The 23,881-nt window shown below is 36.2% G+C and overlaps 1 protein-coding gene across 5 annotated transcripts in view; it reads right to left on the reverse strand.

Moving 5' to 3' along the window:
• LOC121380743 (UDP-N-acetylhexosamine pyrophosphorylase-like) overlaps positions 1–23,881 on the reverse strand; it is a 49,613-nt gene that overhangs the window by 20,188 nt on the left and 5,544 nt on the right. For 4 of the 5 annotated variants that reach the window (XM_041509703.1, XM_041509705.1, XM_041509706.1 and 1 more), the window contains 2 exons: positions 1,274–1,647; positions 399–603 (listed from right to left, as the gene is read on the reverse strand). In XM_041509703.1, the coding sequence (XP_041365637.1) occupies positions 399–603; positions 1,274–1,550 (482 nt within the window). In that variant the 5' untranslated portion in view covers positions 1,551–1,647. Of the gene's footprint in view, positions 1–398; positions 604–1,273; positions 1,648–3,436; positions 3,531–23,881 lie in introns of those variants that run through there. The other variant, XM_041509704.1, reaches the window with a different exon arrangement.

The following is a 23,881-nucleotide window of genomic DNA, read 5'->3' on the forward strand; positions in this document are numbered from 1 at the left end:
ATATTTTTCATACCTAGACAGAGAGAATGAAATATGTGTACATATAATCCAGATTGGCCTCTAAGGCTTGCTCAACTGTTGAAAAGTACAGTGAAACCCCTCAAAACCAGACCCTCTGCAAACTGGAAACCCCTCAAAACCAGACATTTTTCACGGTCCCTTTTTAAATATCATCATTACAGAACATAACCCCTTAAAACCGGAGTTTTTACTTGGTCCGGTGGGTGTCTGGTTTAGAGGGGTTTCACTGTACATTTCAATTAGTATCCACGATTATAAATTTATAAGTCCAGCTGCAGTGCATTTGTATGGGAGGAACTTTACTGGAGCCTTGATTCTAGACATTTCAAGTTTTAAAAGTTCGGGCCCTAGTGTAAACATGTTACATCTGTACCTACCAGGGAACGACACATTTCTGTCCTCGGGTGAGCTGTGCCAATTTCTGCACCTTGAGGATTCTTTCAGCCTGCAGCTGGTAGAGAGTTTTTCTGGACGGAAGTCCCACGTTGTACATCCCCTTGGGGTAGGGAACTCCCAGCCGTGTGCCTTGACCTCCCGCCAGCAGCAACACTGCCACCTTGCCATCCCCAATTGCTGTTAGACCTGTGAAGAAGAAAATATATACATATAGAAAAGATTGGAATCTTTTTTGTAAAAATAAAAATCCTCAACAGACTTTAAGTAGCTATTTGTTAGTAAATAAAAGGTTATGTTGACACTTGGTTACCTGCTGCTGCCACAAAGATTATTCCCACCGAAAAACACCAGTAGATCTTTTATATGCATTTTTCCATAGAACAATACATACATGTACATGTACCACAGCTTTTGTTGTATAAGATAATGACACCAGTTGAAAGGCAGTAAAAATGAGGTCCATAGAGGGAAACCAATCCTATGACCCTAACACCTCAGGTCCCAGTGAGTACAACCCCTCCACCCCAACAACAAAAAAGAAAAAGAAAAAAAGAAAGCATTGTTTTATTTAACGACGCACTCAACACATTTTATTTACTGTTATATGGCATTAGACATATGGTTAAGGACCACACAGATATTGAGAGAGAAAACCCACTGTCGCCACTTCATGGGCTACTCTTTTCAATTAGCAGCAAGGGATCTTTTATATGCACCATCCTACAGACAGGGTAGTACATACCACGGCCTTTGATATACCAATCGTGGTGCACTGGCTGGAACGAGAAATAGCCCAATGGGGAGAAAAAAAAAAAAGTAAATAAGCAATAGAAATTTGTAACCATTTTCATATCACCTTGATGTTGGTAATTTTTCAGTGTAGCCTTATCACACCTGGCCAGACTGCCACACACATCAGCTGAAAGTGGTTGCAAATGATCGTCGATCTTCTCTGAGGCGTTCTGCAGGGATTTCTCTGCCGTTTTGAAGAAGGCGGTCACTTCCTGCAGGTTCATACCCGACAGTTCCTTGTAGAGATGTTCCTTGTCCGACTCGGTCAGCTCCGGCCAGAACTTGGACAGGTGCTCCTGGCCGTACTGTTTGAGGTCAGACTGGAGAGATTCCATATCCATCTTTAAGTCGCAATCACACGATTCACTCGCTGCTAAATGGTTTGTGGATGGTCAACACTAGATCTGGCTAACTCATAAGACTTAAAACTGTTGGTATCTGAAAAACATAAAACATTTTCAAAACATACTGTAAGTTAATATTAATCAAAAATAATTTTCTTCAATATTAGTTTTTTTTATAGCAGGACTTACACTGAAAAGTTTTGATTAAGCCAATTTTCAGAGTATTTCATTGAACATTGTAAAAATCAAGCCTGGCAACTGCCCATGGCAACTGACAATGCCATTGAGTTTTTAATTCACCACAACACTTTTTTGCCTTAAACTATATTCAGGTGTCTTTTCAACTGCATGTTTTGAAGTGTTTTTTTTGCCGTGGATGAAATTGCAGGGGATGAAACTGTGGTTAATTTAAGGAATATTTTATTAGCCAAAGACTAAATGGTGTAGCCACCAATTTGGCAATGGACATGGTAAGCCCCAGCTGCTATAATGTGTAAAAGCTCTCTTCATCCTAAATAACAATGGTTCTGCTTATCCTGTACTTGTCTATCCAGTTACAATTCTAGTAATAACAGTCAGTCTGTGACAGAGGTAATTTTTAGGTCAGTGCTGCCACCACAATGGCCATTAATTCCTACCAATAATAGCATATTACAACAAGGGATTTTTGTTATTATTGTACACCTGTCAAATCGTTAATGAGTCCTAAAACCAGACTGCAAATTTCACTCCGCATAAGCCTGATCAAGCTAACCTTAAAGGGGTTATCCCGAGTTAAATTGTAAGATGTTTCTCACAAACAGTGACTTTTGGGCGACTAAAATTACATATCAAATATACCTTCTTGTTTAGAACATCAGTGTCTGCATATCTAATGTGTTGCGGCTGATTGCAGGAGTCATAATTTGCTGATTTTTCTCCCTATAGGTTTTTGTACATATGAAATTACTGAAAAGTAAAATCTTATTTGGACTTCTATAAACATTAGGAAAACTACAAACACCTTGTTTATAATACAGACACTGAAATTCTAGACAAGAAAATTATATTTAATATGTAATTTTAATCATCAAAAATTATCTGTTAGACTTTAACATGTTACAATGTCAGCAAACTCAAGAATGTCCATTTAAAAAACAACTAAAATTGAATATATGTTTTCCACCCTGTATGATATGTCTGATGAGTCCTAGAATAAAGAATACATCTAAAATATCCCTTGGTGGACTTTCTTGATTTTTCCACAATTCCAACCAATGCTCCACCACTAGTATATCAAAGGCAGGCTGGGTTTCTGTCAGAAGGAAAGGGCATCAGACAAAACATCCTTGTTATCAGATGCTAATGTGAAATATTACACTGTTCGGTTGTTCACAGAACCTGTTTTGTAATGCTCTACTGAACATCTGGATTTCTGAGCACAATTAACATATCATCTTGTAACAGAATACATCAGACGTGCATGATTTACATATTTTATGTGGAATGTCACCTATATTTATACAGATACACACATTATATTATACAGAAATGGTTTCAAATTGATCAAACATGTAATCATATTAATTAAGAATAAAATCATGGAAAGTACAGAGTTGTATTAACCAGCATCAAATGAATTCATGACTGACTGAATGAATCAATGCCAGAGCTAAAAAAACAACCATATATTGAATGTGAATGCCAAGTGAATTAATTATTATTATTATTTATAATCCAGTAATAAACAAAAACAAACATTGTAATTTATGTGACTGCCTATAAAGGAACGCCTATTCAACTTTTGATAAACCAGATATAAAATCTTGTATAATTATAATAATACACTAAGTATGGTACCAGTAGTACATAGTACAGATAAGTTAAAAATAAACAAGACGTACCTTGGACCACTGATTTACATGTGCCTTATGGAGCAGCAAGTACACACACACATATATATATATATAATACTATCACCTGTATCATACACGTTTCTTCTCCAGATTAGCCAATAAGAAGACTGGTGAAAAAGGAAGTACTACAACAGGTACAACATTTGCCAGGTCATGCGATACCAGGCTACCTGTGTAATATCTCTATCTCACCTTGTTTTTGTAATGCTTCAGTAGTATCACTGCCAGTCGAGAGAGCCATAACCCACATTGCATGGTTGACAAAAAGCAGCCTTACTGAATACACAATGCCCACGCAACTGGTCACTCATAAAACACCACACACAGACTTATAGCCATTGGCATTAGATGACAGTGGGGAGCAACAATGAGTTTACCCAAATATGTGAAGGAGTTATTATTCAGTAATACAACAGAATAATATAAAGTATCTTGTTTTATACACATATATACACAATGTGGATATACATATGTATATATATAGTTATATATTAACATATATCATTTCATGTTCTCGAAAGTCGTAACTTCAACACCAAACTTAACAGGATGTTCTGAAATGTACAACAGGATGTTCTGAAATGTACAACAGGATGTCAAAAATAGGATGGTACCCGGCCTATTTATTTAGCAGGTGTCTAATTACAGATGACTCCTGTTATAGGCAGGACTCTTTGGTGAAGTCAAAGGTTGTGCTTGAACAGTTTTCTGATCAAAACACACCCAAAATGACCCATACCCACAGAGATTAAATAGTGTTTGCATCGGGCATGGCATTTAGTACCATCTACAATGTACACATATTTTTCACAGCCAAGTTTGAAACATAATGAATAGCCTGCCTAATGTGGCTTAAGCGAATTTATATGGAAAGTAACACAGGCAGCAATTAACTTGCTATTGTTGCTTTGTGCATGATCTTTAAACTGTTGACATTTCACTTGACAAAAAGTGTTTATAGACATGTACTTTTAATCCAGACTTTAAAAGGTTTTACACACTTAAGACACTTGGGGTTGTGCTTCCAAGATATTAGGAGTCTCCTATAGACTTAAAGTGCATTACTTTGTAAATGGGCAAGACCAAAAGCCTTTAGTTTATATTTGTAAGTTTAAAGGGCCTGGCTCCGTATTCATAAATGTACTTAAGTCAAAGTATGATACTTACATACTTTAAGTATGTCAATAAATATCATACAATGACTTAAGTATGTTTATGAATATGGAGCCTGTTTTTACATTATAATATGCTCCTGAAGATTTTAATAATATACAGACAAAGCAATCTTATTTATCTCAAAGTCTCGCTACACAGTTTACTTCCGGATGAGAGTTAATACATTATGGTTCATAACAGTTCCTATCTGTGACACATGGTGAAGTTCTCATATTTATGTGTAGTAATTAGGGTAGCATTAAAACAATGTGTATTTTTCAATGGTACGCCAACTGGCCAGACTTTTGTATTATTGTGCATTGACCTTTTGGTACAAAGTTTGTTTTGTTTAAAGACACCACTAGAGCACATTGATTAATTAATCATCGGCTATTGGATGTCAAACATTTGGTATTTCTGACTCATAGTCATCAGAGGAAACCCGCTAGTTTTCTTAATGCAACAACGGATCTTTTAATATGCACTTTCCCACAGACAGGAAAGCACATACCACAGCCTTTGACCAGTTGTGGTGCACTGGTTGGAATGAGAAAAAACACAATCAGTTGAACGGATCCATTGAGGTGGTTCGAACCTGTGACGCAAGCACCTCAAGTAAGCACTCAACCGACTGAGCTAAATCCCGCCCCTTTTTGGTACATGCCATGGACATACAGCAGAACAGCTGGTCTGTGTAAATTGGTTTTGAACGACTTGCAAGGCCAGCTAATACAACCGCATGGACATATAAATAACACTGAGACATAAATTATGTTCTTAATTCCGGAGGGAATATCAATTAATTACTATTAGTTTTTTGACAGGATATATAGGATTGTACACCCCTCCAAAATCTGTATTTTCGGCGGGCCTGCCGAAGGAAATACAGATTTTGGAGGGGCGTACAATCCCGTACCCCTTGTAAAAAAAACTGCATGATGAATTTATTACCTTTTAGATCTTTATTTTATAATTAAACTAAAATTACACTAATAGTCAAACTTTTAAATATAGTACACACACATTTTGAGTTTGAGTTTAATAATATAACATAACATGTCATCAAATTCCTTAAAATTTATTGGATTGTTTTGTTAACAAATAACTAACTATTCATTATTCAAGGTATTTACAGCTTTTTTGTTAGCTGTTTGGGTATTAAGAGTGTCAACAAGGATTCCAAGTGGTTTCACCCTGAAACCATTTCGAACTGTTTTACAAAGGGAAACAACTCTTAACGCCTTATTATTTTGCATACTTTAAACATTTATAATTATGTTGTAATCGCGCATTGCGAAAACAAAACTGAACACCCGCAGCAGAACAAAAATGTTTGTGTTGTACTAGTGGTTAACATGTTAAAAAGCATGTCACGTTATTACTTAAACCCCTGCGCGTGCTGTAACCTCACCGTGGTGCAGGGGTGTAACATTCTCTTTGAGAATGGCCAATACAGCACAAATTGAAGTTTAGAGTAAAATTCGGTGTCCGTAAAATTCTGTGATATTTGTGTTTTTGCACAGTTCTTTACACTGTTTTTGTTTAAGTCTTGAATTTTTATATTGATGTTGATCATCACTTTATTTATTTGCATTACCATAGTTTGACACCCAATAGCCGATGTATTTTTCGTGCTGGGGTGTCGTTAAACATTCATTCATTCATTCATTCATTATTACTTAAAATATGTTCGTGATAATTGGCATTTAATTCACGGTAACTGATTGCACAATGCTATATCCTAGCATTAGCTTTTAATATGCTAAAACTACAATCTAAAACATTTTTTGACCAAACATGCTCAAGAAGTCTTCAAATAAACAGTAAAAATCAAATTTACAGACTTGTGGTATTCCCATTCATAATAAATTCAAGACTTAACAAATTTATTCAGTGAAGAAAAGTTGGAGAAAATTTTGTCGGTCTCATCCACAGTTTGTATTTTCATACAACCAGTCGAGTAAATCATGTGACATTTCATATACCCAGGCAAATTCTGTATTTTCCTGCAAATTCTGTATTTTCCTGCAAATCCTGTATTTTCTCGCAAATGACATGGTGTATTTGTAGTATGTATTAGCTATTGACCAAGCAAAACACATGAAATTTATCTAAAAGGTAATAAATACATGTATTATATATTTTTAAAAATTCAGAATTATACATGTCATTAGTGCCAATGGATGTTGAGCAACATAACATGGATTTTTATTTTTAACATAAACTATTGCTGTTGTCATGTTTTGAAATCACAATTTTCAATCGATGTAAATCATCAATCAACAAGTTCATGTAGATCTATGTATTTCATAAATGGTAAAGACTTATTCTATATGTGATGTACTTAAAGACTAAAATACCAATCACAATTATACTCAACCATATTTTTTCTTATTAAATTTGATTCATGAAAATCCCCAAAATGATACCTTGAAAACTAAATGAGCATAAAAGTGACCTATTACAATGTACAAATAATATGCATAATAAACATTAAAAAGTTGTAATTTATAGATGACAAATTACAGAGTTAATCACAATTGGGTGTTTGAAACTGATTAACATGTATGTGAAATTGATTGTCACCGACTTATAGATTTCAGGTTTTTGTTCCATGAATTTTCATAAATCAAATGTAATAAGCAAAAACAAGGTGGGGTATAATTTTGATTAGGATTTTAGTCAAAACCAAATGTGAATTGACCATTGTTAGTAATGCATATTAATGTATGTGTACATCATGTTCTACTTTTTAATTTTTAACTTTAAACATGTATGTTAATTAGCAACATCTTGGGACTGAAATACAAATGTCCAAAATAGTTTAGAAATACATATATACAGGTATCCCAAATTGTCATTAAGTTGGAAAATGCTACTCAATTCCAAAAACATCTAGTAAAAAAATAACAATTAATATTAGTGTTTACAGGAATCAGGAACTACATAGTTGTCCATCACACGTATACACTCCATTTCTTTTTCACTATTAGAAATGATCTTTAGTTCACACGATTCTATTTACTTTAAATACCAAGTATCAAAACAATTGTTCCTTAATGATTTGCAATTAAACAAGTTTTATTTCATACATGTTATTTTATTACCTAATTCACTCAGGACTGATAATGTATAATAAAACAGAAATAAGGGTTATGCATGACTAAGTTGATAATGGTAGACAGCAATGAATTTTAACTGGCTGCAGTGCAAATGGAATAATTAAATCAACAACCTCAATTGTTATTAAAGCATCTGGTACTTCTTAAAACAAATTAAATATGTTTTACCCGATCAGTTATCCAATTCAAATCCCACAAAATATGCAATAACTTGAACTTACTTGACACAAAGAGTTTGGATTCAGACTTGTCGGGGAAGCAAATTCTACACAGACTCACACAAGGTAGTCATGTCGTGTGGGACGTGTTGAAAATGAGAAGACGACAAATATTTGTGTCTAATCTTGTTTGACTTGAGATCAATACTCATGTGGTGTGTACAACAGACCTGCAACAGCTCCACTAAAGGTCAAGTGGTTCGCAGTGTCACCAAATCAGACGGCAACGATTGATTGAAAACCTATTTTATTGCATAAACGACAAAAGGATTGGGCACAAGTTTGCCAACTTACTAGGCCCTCTCCTATAGTGAATGCTACGGCAGGATTGTTATGAGATTACTGTTCAAAATGTTGGGTCTTTTTTGCCTTCTCAGTCTAGTCTTGTTACATGCACCAAACAATCTGATTATAGGCCACATAAAACAAAAAAGATGCCAAGCATCCCCTTCTGTACGCTCAAAACAATACACTGTTAGCTCATCAGATCTTTAACTTTACAAAATGGAAGATTTCTCATAAAATGACTGAACTCAATGACAATAATACAGAAAGTTTATTATGGTGATTTATCAGTGACATGTGGTTGGGATTGCTGTTTGGAATTCAGCTCGCTAGATATAACCACACTTTAAGCTGCTGTTCACCAAATCAGCAAAGGCGAATTAAAAGTTGAATTTGGCAAATTTATTTTATTATTAATTCTCCAAAAATCTACCACCATTTTTGTATGTTAGGTTACAGGTAACTGAAACTTGGAACTCCGCTACAGACTTTAACTTAGTTTAAGACCAAATTTGTGAAATGGATAATGATTTCTGAGGTCTAGCTTGAACACTGTATAACTGCTGGGTTGAAAATTAGCAACCATGGTGACCTTTATTGGTTATGGGTGACTAAGAACTTTACAAAAATAGTCCACTGGACGACTATCGATTTTAGCATCTGATGAGTATGGTACCAGTTGAAAAAGAAACGCACTGAAACTGAATCAAATGTTACAAAACACACCGCGTCTGTGCTGGTGTGAACTACAGGACAGCAGAAGACATAGAATATGAAATAAGAACAGATCAGTAAACTTTTATCATTTGTAATATGATAAAAAAAAATGTACATCGTATATTTTTGTAAAATGTTTTATTTGTTTACAGATTAATTTTTCTTTTGATAATTATTTTATTGTAGCCTACTACTGTAGCATTTACAATATCCATATTAAACGCACACCAACACACACGCGCATGCATTATAAAATTTTACTGAGGCAGAAAATATTCATTTTAGGGGAAAACTTTCAGTGTAAATTAAAAAGAACATTCTTTACACATTACCATCAAACTGCATCTATGTTAAATATTCATTTCTAATATACGTTTTAAAGCAATTGATGGAACATCCAAGGTAATCAGAATGACAAATCCGTAATACATGATCAGGGCATTTGGCAAAATAGTGGATGATTCCATGGATCTCTATCTAGTCCCTTTGTCTATTGTACAACCACTACCGAGGAAATTCTTTACTGAAATTTCATCCCTCTTTATCGCCTCAGACGACTGCCACTTCCAGACGAGTCTACTATAGCATGCATGTTTAGTCTATACTGCATTATATTTTACTTCACAGACAATTCAAGTCAAGCAGCATACATTGGCTGTTCTAGCCTTTGGTCTTCACCATAATAATGTTTTTATATGAACTTTCACTTTATTCATTTATTTATTATTGGTTTCCTTTTAACACAAACAGACTAGTACTAGTATATACGGTGAGCACATGGTTATTATTCAACAAGTTTGGTTTTGTTTAATGACACCACAGGAGCACATTTATTACTTAATCATCGGCTATTGTATTATTTAACAACTTAACTGCAAACAAAGTGCCCTAGCTTGTGACACTGTAATTTTTCACCCCAATATCGTGTAATGCTTGATACATACAAATCAATTTCTTCCTTGTTGTAACAATACTTATTTGTAAGGTGAAAAAAAAAATCCAAGATTATCATTATCAACTTCCTGAATGAAACTGTATTATTTAGCGATAAGATAACCTTACAAGTATATATAATGTATAGTAAGAGCACAAAGTCTGCACAGGCCAAGTTAAGATAAACATGTGACAACTAAGATACTACCATAATACATACCTGTCCAGACTCTTATGAAAGTTGATATGAGACATGCATGTTCAAGTGAATACTTCCTGATTTAACAATAAATTATACACTTAAACACACGTGTAATTTAACTACATCATACATGTATCAAATAATAGAAATATTATGTCATTTATGGTAAAGTTGTCAAATATGAGCTACTACTTGTACCCAATAGGGTATCCACAAGTACTCGGGCACGGGCCGTTCACAGGACTTGAGTACCTGTGCAAGCAAGAACACTCTCATTTAATTTTTTTTTTTTAAACTGTCATTTTGCCACATGCTTGCTGCCGGTTATGGGGTCCTCACATATCAGCCGGCGTCCGCGCGATTTTGGTTTTTCTCATCACAGGAGTCGCCGGGGGATTTAGAGCCCATGGATGAATCGGGCGAATTTCATGTCTGCGACATGTGCCCTCACATATTAGACGGGGCTCGGGTCGTGCCCTTTGAATATTGGATCGCAGTGGAGACAGTGCGGCCGCCAGGGCGTCAGCCAGATGCCACTAGATAATCTGGCGGGTGCCAGCTGATTAAAGAACAGGTCGGTAGGCGTCCTGGCGGCTGGCGATTGATGTTGCTGCTCCCCCCCGCGCCTCGAGTATATACAGATGCGTTGTATAAAGTTGTGGGGGCCTTTTAGAAGCCGCTGGAGGGGTCGGTTGGGACCAACCGGGCGCCCGGCCAATGTTGTACAAATCCCCCAGGATCCGTGAGGCTATCGTAGGGTGGCCATGAGGGGCCCGTGAAAATCCCACGGTGCCCGGCAGATTTTTTCCCCAATAATTTTCGTCAAAATCTTCAGGCGGCCGCCAGATCACCATTCGGTTTCTGGCAGACCGCCAGGTGGGGCCCTAGCAATGTCTACAGGATTGCCACGACCTAAAATTGCGGTTGGAAAATCGCAGATTTGGGAGTCAGGTTTTCACACCTGCGGAGTTTGGGCGATCCCTAAAAATCGCAGCGGAGCCTGTAGAAATTGGGCAGCGTCCGCCCGGATGCCTTGCGAAAATGCCCTTTTTGGCCTGTTTTAGGAGTCACGCGGGTGCCGCGACCAATATGTGAGGGCCACTTTACATGATAGGCCTATGAGACAGGGAGGAAAAACAAACGTCGAATGTATGGAATGTAATACAATGGCATGATTTGGCATCCATGTTCAACGCTAAAATTAAGAATCATAATTCTAGTTTACTTTATTCCTTAGTCTGATCATGATCTAGTGTCAGGTACTCTGTCTGGGTCGAGTTTGACCCTCGAGTACTCAAGTCCAATAGTTTGGACTCATGGAGGCCCTAGTAAGGTGAACCAGACTCCATTTAAGTGTTTTTGTCAGTAATTCCAGTTTGGTGTGACATAAAAAGAAAAGAAAAATTGTTTTGAAAATAACTAAAATGTTCCACCTCAATGTGCAAATTGTAAAAACATGGCAGGCATCGAAATGAGCAATGTGTCTGGAAACCCATGTACAGGTTACCACAAAATACAGACCTGGTAACCATAGCTTACGACACATTTATATTTCCATTATTATCATTATAAAATCTGTTCACAGACACAAGTGATACTTTGTTATTCATTCATGTCATTGTTGTTGCTGTACTAATACTGTATGGGAATCTAAACACGTGTAACACTTAAAGACCAAATTCATAACTTTGTTTCTACATGATAATGGTGTGTCTTCATGATAAAGACGATTGAAATGCTGATATCCGATTGGTTGAATTGGAGAGAACAGAGGAAATGCAGTCTAAATTAACTTGGTCAAGTAGTTTCAAAATAGTTTTGGTTAACAATTTGGTTAAGTTTTTTTGGTGAAAAAAGTTGAACAAATTACAGTTTATAGGCAATTCTATTTTTTCTATATAACTAGTAAAGTTCACCCCCACCCTGCGGAAAAATGGGCAACCCAACATTCATAACATTAAAAAATTAGATAAACCATCTACTGACCTTTACAACCTTTACAATTATGAAGACTATTTTGTTATAGCATTTCTGTAAGTAAAGAAGATTTTGTTTAATTGGCTAAATTTCCCCTTTTTGGGCCCTGCACTCAGGCCCGGGGGAGTCCAGGATAACCAAATCCACAAATTGGTTCTCCATGTACCAAAGAAACTCATCACAAACTGTGGCTGGAATTGGTCAATAAGGAAGTGTAAAATGTTCACACATGACAATGGATGAAAACAGATTGCAATATACAAAATGTGTGTACTTTATGTAGGCAGGGTTCATACACTTCAAATGGTTTCATTTTCCAGGACTTTTAAGGGCTATTTTCGTTCATTTTCCAGGACTCTGAATATATGACTTGGAAAGAAGTTAACCGGCCTCGGTGGCGTCGTGGCAGGCCATCGGTCTACAGGCTGGTAGGTACTGGGTTCGGATCCCAGTCGAGGCATGGGCTTTTTAATACAGATACCGACTCCAAACCCTGAGTGAGTGCTCCGCAAGGCTCAATGGGTAGGTGTAAACCACTTGCACCGACCAGTGATCCATAACTGGTTCAACAAAGGCCATGGTTTGTGCTATCCTGCCTGTGGGAAGCGCAAATAAAAGATCCCTTGCTGCCAATCGGAAGAGTAGCCCATGTAGTGGCAACAGCGGGTTTTCTCTCAAAATTTGTGTGGTCCTGAACCATATGTCTGACGCCACATAACCGTAAATAAAATGTGTTGAGTGCGTCGTTAAATAAAACACTTCTTTCTTTCTTTGGAAAGAAATTTTTGTTTAACGACACCCTAGCAGATTGTTTAGTCAGTGGCTGCTATGTCTCCAACGTACAATACTTGTTACACACGGTCTACAGTAGTCACACCCCACTCTGGATATAACTTTTGGATGGTAAAGTTGTAAACTAAAACTGTTGAAATAAAATATTTTATTAACTACATTTGTTGTACATTGTACAAAATAGTGATATAAACATGTATCTAATACTCAAATAGAATAGAGCAATCAACTTGGCTAGATAACTATTGTTTCAGTGTGTCCACTTTTGTGTAAATCTCGCTACACAGATCTTTCAACTTGTCATTCTTTTCTTTAGCTGTTCTCCTCAGACTATTTGATTTTGAAATCCAAGATAGCTTACTGGTTGACTCTGCTTTCTCGGCAAACTCATCTGCTGATTTGGTCAAGTCCACAATGTCACTTTCCCGTCTTCTTTTCTTTTTTTTCATTTCATCTACTTCATCAAGAAACAGCTTCCTCTTCTTGATCCCTTCCACTTGCAACTTTTCAGTTCTCTTTTCCTCCAAATACGCTATGTATTTCTGTCTACCTGCTGCTGCAGCTGTTAGCAGTTGTGGAGTGAGTTTCACATTCTGAACGCCTCCAACAGATGTCACATGATCACAAATCAATCTTTGTGCCTCTACCAATCGTTCTAGCAGATTTTCTACCTCTATCTCCTTATTGACAGAAAAACCGCGTTCCACGCTGGCTTGTCCATGTGACAACAGAAGAATATCTTTCACTACTTTGTTCCATAGCAAGTTGTACTGTCCACTGTTGCCCATGTGCCGGTACAACAACACATCAACCCTGCTGCTTTCAGTGGAGAACTCTGTGTATTCTGATTTGTGTTCAACAACAGTGGTTTCCAGGAATTCCCTAAACTCTCTCAGAACATCATCACATGTTGATGATCCACCTTTCACTCTGTGCGAGTCATTCAATAACTTTAACAGGTTTTTCATTCTTGTGATGCAGCCATCTTTATCTGTAGCCATTTTCCTGGGATTTAGACAGGATAGATTCCTTACAACCGGGTACTTCATTGGCACTTTTTCCAGCAGTTTACATACTATCTTCATCAGGAAGTCTTTACATTCCATCCTCATTTCCACAGCCTGCTTTTCGTTCATCTGTTTTGTAGCACTAAGCCTTTTCATTTCTTGCTCTGCAGCAAAGCCAATATCAATCTTTGATTAACTACAGTGGTTTTTCTTTTCCTGTGGATCCAAGGACAACAGACTGGAAACACTGACATTCTCCAACAGTTCACTTTTCATGAATCTCTGCATAAGATTTTTACACAGACGAAACATATCTTCATCTAAGAAAGGCAAGATCGGTTGATCTGTTTGGTATTGAACCAGAAATGTCACAATCTGCTTGGCGATGGAAGTGAAAATGTGGATTTTAGCTGTAATTAACTTGTCGTTACAACATGTCTTGATGGTTTCAAAGGAAGCTGTGTTAGGATTGGATACCTTCTTTTCTTCCACAGATTTCACATATTTTTTAATATGTGTCCATACTTCTAGTGCTCTGACGACTACTGGTGCATTTTCTAACCATCTGTGGTTACAGAATTTGAGAGGGAAGACACTGGAATTTGTCATTGAAACAAAATCTTCCCTTCGAGCTGGTGTATCCATAAACAGGTAATACAAACTTGGCAGTAGTTTCTGTATGTCCCAACCAGACGCATTGGACCCATCTTTAAATGCACCATGGACGATATGCAACCCACAGCTACCAATATTTAGTAAAGTGTTGTCACATGTTGTTGTCAGTTTGTCTTGTAGAAGACGATGGAACTTCCAATTGACATTTGGCCCATCTATGGAAACTTGGAGCAGGTTTCTCATATTTAAGTTGTCAACACAGTTTTCAAAGTGTTCAACCATTACTTCAGCAGTTGCATGACCCATGAACACAGATCCATAATAGAATGTTTTCACCTAAAACAAAAATAAAAAATAAAATATAATATGCATCATGTAAGAAAAAAAGAGTAAATAAAGCAAAATAATACACACACACATATACTGAACAAAATAAGAAACTTCTGCTAATTTTGCTTGAACATAACTTGATGAAAACAAACCGGGGGAATAATTGTTATATATGCGTTTAAAGAGTGTTCCATGATGCATCGTTTGGTGCAACAATCATGGCCATAGGTTAACAGAAACTGGGAGAAATTTTGACCAAGTGTGGTAGGGGTTAAAACAAAAAGAAAAACCCACTTCATAACGGGTATGACCACCTCTTGAATTGACCACTGCAGTGCATCGCAGACGCATAGAATTGACTAAAGTGTTGATTTCTGCCTGTGGAATATTGTTCCATTCCTGAATGAGCGCTTGACGAAGTTCGTTGACGTTAGCGGGTGGGTTGGGACGACGCCTCAAATGTCTGTTCAGACTATCCCAGACATGCTCGATGGGGTTGAGATCAGGACTTTTAGCGGGACAGTCATCAATGAAATCAATGTTATTTGTCCTATGAAAATTGACAGTGTCTCTAGCTGTATGAGAGGTGGCATTATCATGCTAAAAAATCGAGATGTTGGCGTTGTTATGGAACAGAGGAATGACGTGATGAGCGAGAATGTCATCGCGGTAACGTTAAGCATTTAAATTGCCATCAATGACGACTAGTGGTGAACGATAACCATGGGCAATGGCTGCCCAGACCATGACACAACCCCCACCCCCGAAACGATCTCGTTCAAGAACACAACAGTCAGCATAGCATTCATTTCTCCTACGGTAGACGCGCACCCTGCCATCACCACGTTGTAAAGAAAATCTGGATTCATCCAAAAAAAGAACGGTATTCCAGCGTCGCCATATCCAACGAGTGTGTATACGTACCCAATTAAGACGATGACGTTGTGTTGAAACGCATCCGACGAAAGGACATCGTGCATGTAAACTGTTCTCCCGCAGACGATTACGAACAGTTTGCCCGCAGATGATTACGAACAGTTTGCCCACTGATTCGGTTATTATGAAGCCCAGGTGTGTTAGCAGCAGTAGCAGTGGCAATTTGGAATTGATTGCGCAAATGCGTGTTCATGATATAGCGGTCTTGACCACGCGTTGTAACACGCAGACGTCCACGACGTGGCAAGTCGTTGGTGCTTCCTGTCGTTCGAAATCTTACGCGAAGATTTCGTATCGCTCGACTAGAACTCCCAACATGCCTTGCAACGTCTTCTGTCGACATGCCAGCATCAAGCATGCCAATCGCCCGTTCGCATAAATTATTGGGTCTTCTTGGCATACTAAAAATGCTACAATGTAAAAAACTTTATTTTTTTTTACAAATTTTGAAGCGTTTTCGTTCACTTGACAACAATGTCAGTAAGACAAGTAAAACAAATTGACCGAATACTACACGGGACATGTCGAACCATGCATGCACGTGCAAATTGAATTTCACGTTTCCGACGATTAACAGTGGAAAAATAATTGATAAAATTCATGAATCCTGATAATACAGCTCAAGGCTAATACTACCTATATAATTTCATTACACAATGAATTCTTCAACACAACAAATACTATATGTACAAATCGGAAGTTTCTTTTTTTGTTCAGTATATATACATACATACATATATATATATATGTACACACACACGCATATATATATATACATACATTGTTTTTCTAAAAATAACAGGACCTGACTGATCATATTCACAGCGTACACAATAATAAATGAACTTCTATGAATGAAATAATGTGTAGCTATAATTTTTAACAAATAATTTTCATTTACTATAAACAGTATAGGCCACATGTAGCATATTATATTATCATATTATAAATAAGTACTTAATAAACAAAAAACATACCTTTCCATCCTCCTGCCATATGCGGAAATTAATATCCATTTGCTTGTTTTTGGTTTTCCGATTCAAACTTTCGTCAAAAAGGAGGACATTTCCTGACTGGCTATCAATGTGTTTTGTCAACAATTGTTTGAAATATGGTGCAACACCAAAACATGAAAGGTAGGCCGTTTTGCTTTCGCCACAGGTGAATCGTTTCGCAATCTCACTGTCGGGAAACATCAGTAAAAATACTGATGAAACATCAGAACACTAATTGTATGAAAAATGTGAATTGATTACTTTCAGTGTCCAAAATATTTCTGATCTCAAACACTCGCTCCGATTCACAAACGATGCGACAGTCACTGGTGGGGGTGTAGAAGCTGTCGGCTTGTCAAAGGTAGATTTGTCTGTGAAAAAGTTTCTAATTGTTGTGTTTTCGTACAAACTTTCCCGATGTTCTTTCAATAACTGTTTGTGTTTAGACCCTTTTCCATGACTTCTTATTGCCGGTTCACCTATATTGGATATATCAAAGTTCTTTTTACAAACTTTACAACTGGCGCTGCATTTGTCTTCCACCCGTTCCAACCATGACATGTATTCTTAATTTTTTAGCCACCTGTCGTTAAACGTACACTTTCCGTTAGGCATTTTCGCAGAAGTGATTTACACATCTACCCGGTTTTTTTTCTCGTTTTTTTACTTTCCAGGGTTTTCCAGGATGCGTGCGAACTCTGTGTAGGTCACTTGAACCTTTGGAATATCATCTGCTCATGGAGTTTGGAATTATTCACTTTTTTCTTCTTCTTTTTAATTTTTTTTTTTTATCTTAGCAGGATAAACTAATCATGAAAATGTAATTCAAAACTCCTTGAGCAGATGACATTCTTCACTATGCAGTGCTAATGGTTTGAAAATCAATGATGGAATTAAGTAGTAATTAAAAAAAAAAAAAAATCAATATGAGACAAGCAGTTTTTTGCCCAGACAGAACTTTTTTCACACATATGCGAGCATAAACAATTACTCACACAAAAGTATTGGGTTAGTATTGTTGTTTTATTTATATATCGACCACTGTTTTCACATATTTTACATTAAAACTGAACATATATTTTTTATTTCCCGAACAGTTTTCCAGTTTATGTCAAGCCAAAAACATTATAGACCAAAAAAACACAAAACAAACACTTAAAATGCTACCTAAAATTGTCTCAGAGGGTGTAGTTCCACAAAATTATTTAATTGTTGAAATATTTTGGGAATTGTCTACCATTTACCCAACATCCAACATCTGTATTAATATCATACAAAAGATTAGCAAGTTTTGGCTTTGTACACAATAAATATAACATATCCAAGGGTAATTTAAAATATATTTGACAAAAGATACTTTTTATTTCTTTCATCTTTTAAAATTTAACCTTTAAGTAATATTTTGTCCAGAATTATGAAAAATAAAAACATACCAATCTGTAAAGTGTTGTCTGCTTGTTATATAATTTTTACAGGGGTCAAGGTTAGTAGACCGGTTTTTATTTGAATGTGGTGAAGCATTGTAATAATACAGCTAATTTTGAATTTGAATGACATGACTTTACATTGCCTTAACATAACAATAAACAGGGTACATGATGTTTCCGTTTTCAGAACCCTGGAAAAATTCCAAAGCAAAATTGTTATTGAATTTTTTTGTTTGAACATTACTACTGCACCTAGAGGTGTTTGAAAAAAAATCTTGTAATTAAAAAATGGTACCATTTACAAAATTTTGATTTCACGTGAAATTTCGGTGAGATATGCTATATTTATTATGTACAAAGTCCAAACAAGGGTGAGAAAAGTGACTGTCGTCGACCTTAAAACAAATATTCTGCTGCATGTTTGTTAGCTAAAGATTTTATAAGCACAGACTGAGGGCTACTATTTTATATTTTTGTTTAAATAGTGGATCCAAAAAATATGTCACGTATTATATGATAAAGAAACAAATATGACCTGCTGGAAATAGGACAACAGGGGATGAAGGGGGAGGCTGGGATGGGGTGTTCAAAATCAGGACCTCTGAAAAGTATTTTCAAGCATTAGTGGAATTAAAATATAACAAAATCACAAGCACAATATTAAATAAGATAATTGTACATACACCTGCCTCTTAAAAAATTATATCCGGTTTTTTTTTTTTTAATTGTGGGTTTTAGCAGGTGATTTTCCTTTAACCAGCATGGCCTAAAAAAAATGGGACTGCTTTTCGCAGGCTGCTATTTCGAACCCTGTGATATTCTAGTTCATGCATACCCATTGAGATTATATCAGTCAGCAACAGATCCTAGATGTGGATGTTTATCTAGTGGGTTCACACATGTCTCACTAGCTTGCACAAGATATGTCTGACCTCTAGTACACGGAATGAATCAAGTGTGTTAGTCGGTGATGGATGGCCACTATGTGTTTGTTTTAAAGCTGCCATTATTTGCCATTTCACTGAGAGTTGAAAGGATCACGTTTCGAGTCTTAGTGGAAACTATAGAGGGAGAGGACGTGTGGTTATTCAACTTGCATACTATCTCAAGCAAAACGCCCCACATAGCTCTGCAGTCAATGACTCTTTCACTTAGAAAAGACAAACAAAACAGTTTCACCTATCAATTTCAGACATTAAAAAAGCATATATCACCATGAAAAAATAACTGATGGGAGCTATTAATTGCTCCCCCAACTTGGATTATGATTAGCAATTTAAGATATTACATGTATCATACACTGAAATGTAATCCTTTTGTAATACTCCCTCTTTAATTCACATGCTAAAGGGAGATAAAAATCACTGTCCTTGAACTTAGAGGTGTGATGGGAAACCAGAGTGATAGCTCCACATAATCAGTTAGGTCTCTGTATATATACTGAACAAAATAAGAAACTTCCGCTAACTTTGCTTGAACATTGTAGCTTGTAGACGCGCACCCTGCCATCACCACGTTGTAAAGAAAATCTGGATTCATCCGAAAAAAGAACGGTATTCCAGCGTCGCCGTATCCAACGAGTGTGTACACGTGCCCAATTAAGACGATGATGTTGCGTTAAAACGCATCCGGTGTAAGGACGTCGTGCATGTAAACCATTCTCCCGCAGACGATTACGAACAGTTTGCCCACTGATTCGGTTATTATGAAGCCCAAGTGTGTTAGCAGCAGTAGCAGTGGCAGTTTGGAATCGATTGCGCAAATGTGTGTTCATGATATAGCGGTCTTGACCACGCGTTGTAACACGCAGACGTCCACGACGTGGCAAGTCGTTGGTGCTTCCTGTCGTTCGAAATCTTACGCGAAGATTTCGTATCGCTCGACTAGAACTCCCAACATGCCTTGCAACGTCTTCTGTCGACATGCCAGCATCAAGCATGCCAATCACCCGTTCGCATAAATTATTGGGTATTCTTGGCATACTAAAAATGCTACAATGTAAAAAAAACCTTTAATTTGTTTTACAAATTTTGAAGTGTTTTCGTTCACTTGACAACAATGTCAGTAAGACAAGTAAAACAAATTGACCGAATACTACACAGGACATGTCGAACCATGCATGCACGTGCAAATTGAATTTCACGTTGTCGACGATTAACAGTGCAAAAATAATCGATAAAATTCATGAATCCTGATAATACAGCTCAAGGCTAATACTACCTATATAATTTCATTACACAATGAATTCTTTAACACAACAAATACTATATGTACAAATCGGAAGTTTCTTTTTTTGTTCAGTATATATATATCTGTATATATGTATAGTACAGCTTATCTCAAAATACAGACCTTGGAATATTTTGACCTTGGCATATAGATTTTTTTTTATACACCTGTTGGTGAGAACATCATACGTTATTTTTGACAACATTAACACATGTACATACTGTTAATATATCATTATATGTAAGATAACAATTTAAAGACATACGACTGGCTGCTCCTAGGTGATGACAAGGATATTCGAAACAGAGTACTCTGTGATGTGTAAGTTAACCTGAAATTGGTTTTTCTATGACACATTAGATAACCACTGAGTGCTTGGGCCATAAATATGTTGCAGTTGAAAAGTTGTTGACATTACATTCGTGTTCATTAAATACGTTTTAAAACAACTTGTAGGGAAAATGGTATCTAACAGCCATTCATGAATGTAGTATTCTCTATTAATTAATACTAGTATCACATCAGGCAAGTTAAAAAAACACAATTCTAATATTTTAAAAACAAATGGTAAATTTTATTTTATTTTGGTAAAATATTTTAATGTAATTATTGTTATTTTGTTATCTAGAAAATAACTGGGGTTTTTTAATTAAAATATAATCTTGTAAAATTTTCTGCTCACACAGAGCTAGTCCTGCTGAAATATTAAATAGTGGTGGCTTTGATTAGCAAAAGTTCTATCACTAATTAACATTCTGATTACCTGTTAATGTTAAGATAAAGAGTATGTGGTCAGATTTTTTGTATGTAGTATATCCCCACATCAAAGTTATCATGTTCAGGCGAGTAAACCAGAGTATGCACATGGCTTATTTCCAGGGTATCTGGCACATTTTTAACAGACCTTGAGGGTGTGGTTCGAATTACCTGAGAATAATATAATCTAGTAGCCGTTAGAATTATACAGAATATATAGTCGGAGCGGTGATGGATTTATCCCGATCAACACTAGCCAATAAACCGATGACATGTGACGTGGGAACTAGTATAGTATTTTATTTATTATACTGTATATCAATGAACAAAACTCGCAATGAATGACTTCCAAAATAACCAAACAAGACATGAAAATGCACAGATTAAAGACTGGAAAAATGACGTCACTTTTCACATGACGTCATGTTGTGATGACTTCAATTAGCTCTTTATTAATGAAACTTTGCATTCCTACACCTCACATCTATCAATGACGTTTACACAAATACTATTATAAACATATTCACAAAAGTATTAAAATATATATTTTGTTAAATTATGTTAACATTAAAGGAGACCGGACACCAAATCGTATATACGGCGTAATGAATTGTTTGCCGTCATAAACCACAACACGCAACTACCGCGCTCCCCTTATTGACTAAGTTAAGCGTGCCAGTCTTGGTTGGGGTATTTTTTTCGCCGATCTCCGATGTTTGCCGGAAACTGTCGACAATTGATGAGCTAGACCTGTGACGTCATCGATGAGAGGAAAACTGAAGAAACTACCAAGCAGCTACCAAGCAGCATGGACGAACTTAGCGATTCGAATGACAAAGAATTGTGTCCAGCTTGTGCTAATGGCATCAAACCGTATCAGTTTGAACCACTTATTAGAGACTTTGTCCCTAATCCTGGAAATGTTGTCTTAGACGAAAATTTGGATGAATCAACTGCCGACGAAGACGAGGAAGCCACATGGTCATAGACTAGCATACAAGCATTTTTTAAAACATAATTTTTTATGACATTTTTAATGTAAACTGAAGCAAATGGACCTAATTAGAAGAAAAGCACACAAAATGTAATAATATTTCATCATAAATCTTGTTCAGCATAGATGTAAATATGACACGTCAGTGGATATTCCAGAGGCCGATTTCGCAAATTTGCAAAAAGCGTCCCCTCCTCACCAAAGCAAGATATAATAATTTAACAAAAAACTTTGTTCTCTTAACTAGTTACCCTCCAAGTTTTAATGTGTTTGGTTTAATTATTAAGAAAATGTGTTACCAGTCTGCCGAAACTGTCCACAGCCGGGTACAGAAACACAGAAATGTTGGAAAATATACTGTTGCCACATACTGACAATCACTTTACAACTAATATGTCTTATCGACAATATTATTATGTAGTTTTTGCATTTATTAATATAAAATACAACAGGCCCGTAGGAACTGGGGAGGGGTGGGCCTAGGGGCTTGTTCTCCATCACACACTCTAGGAAGAAAATGTATGTTTTAAATTTTCACTACTTTGCATAAATAAAGATGATATTAAGATAAAAAATCTAGTTTGTATCCCTCACTAGAGACTGTATTCCCCTTCTCCCCCCCCCACCCCCACTTCCTTTTATCTTTAGGATTTTGTAATCATGATTTCAAACCAACTGTTTCAGGTAGTTTGCTCCACATACTGACATAAAACACATTTGTTATATATTGGAATAAAATAAAAATAATTACAATATATCCAGTGTTATTTTCTTTAATCATTCATGGAGGAAGAAGGAAGTCCTGATGAAAATATATTACAGGTCAAATATATTACAGGTAAAACAAAATAATATATGATGCTTATTCCATGTGGTAATTATTGTTAATTTTGCTTTAAATTGCTAGATGCCAAAAGTGATTAATTATATTATTTTATGGTAACAGTCGAAAATTAGACGACCAATTGTTTCAACCTCTACCAAAGGTACCAGGTTTTCTGCCAGAAAATAATTTGAGGGTACGTAATAAAACAGGCCTGTAGGAACTGGGGGGTGGTGGGGGGTGGTGGGGGGGTGTTGGGTGTGGAGGGATGCTCCCCACTTGTGAGCTTTTCTTTATCACATTAATTTTTGCCATTGTAACCAAAATCTGATGTAGAGTTTATACCCAGTCTGTCAGTGCCCCCCCCAAGTTGTTCCTACGGGCCTGTAAAAACAAAATATATTCAAAGGAGTATATTGGGTGGTTATAGGTTTGAAATGGGTTTTTTATTTAACATTTTATTTCATGCACTTTTATAAATTTTAAACAGCAATTATGTTACTATAATCTATCGAAAAAATCAAACATATATATATATATATATATATATATATATATATATATATATATATATATATATATATATATATATATATATATATACATACACACACACACATTAATTTCTGAGATTTTTTAGTACATACATATAAGTTTACCCTCCGCACCCTCTGGCAGAAACCCAGGGTAGGTATTAAAATAATCATTTGGTGTAGAGTATTTTTAATATGACATACAGAACGCATTGAAAAGTACAATTTTATTATGCTTTAATAATCGACACTAGCTTTAAAATTATTTAACCATCATTCCTTCTGGCCAAAGTACATATGTTGTTCCTGCCAAAGTGTTAGCATTTTAATTTTAATGACAATATACTGAACTGACGATAAACATTGTTAACTAATGTAATAATTCAC

Source organism: Gigantopelta aegis, chromosome 9 (assembly GCF_016097555.1).
Source record: "Gigantopelta aegis isolate Gae_Host chromosome 9, Gae_host_genome, whole genome shotgun sequence".
NCBI classification, from domain to species: domain Eukaryota; kingdom Metazoa; phylum Mollusca; class Gastropoda; order Neomphalida; family Peltospiridae; genus Gigantopelta; species Gigantopelta aegis.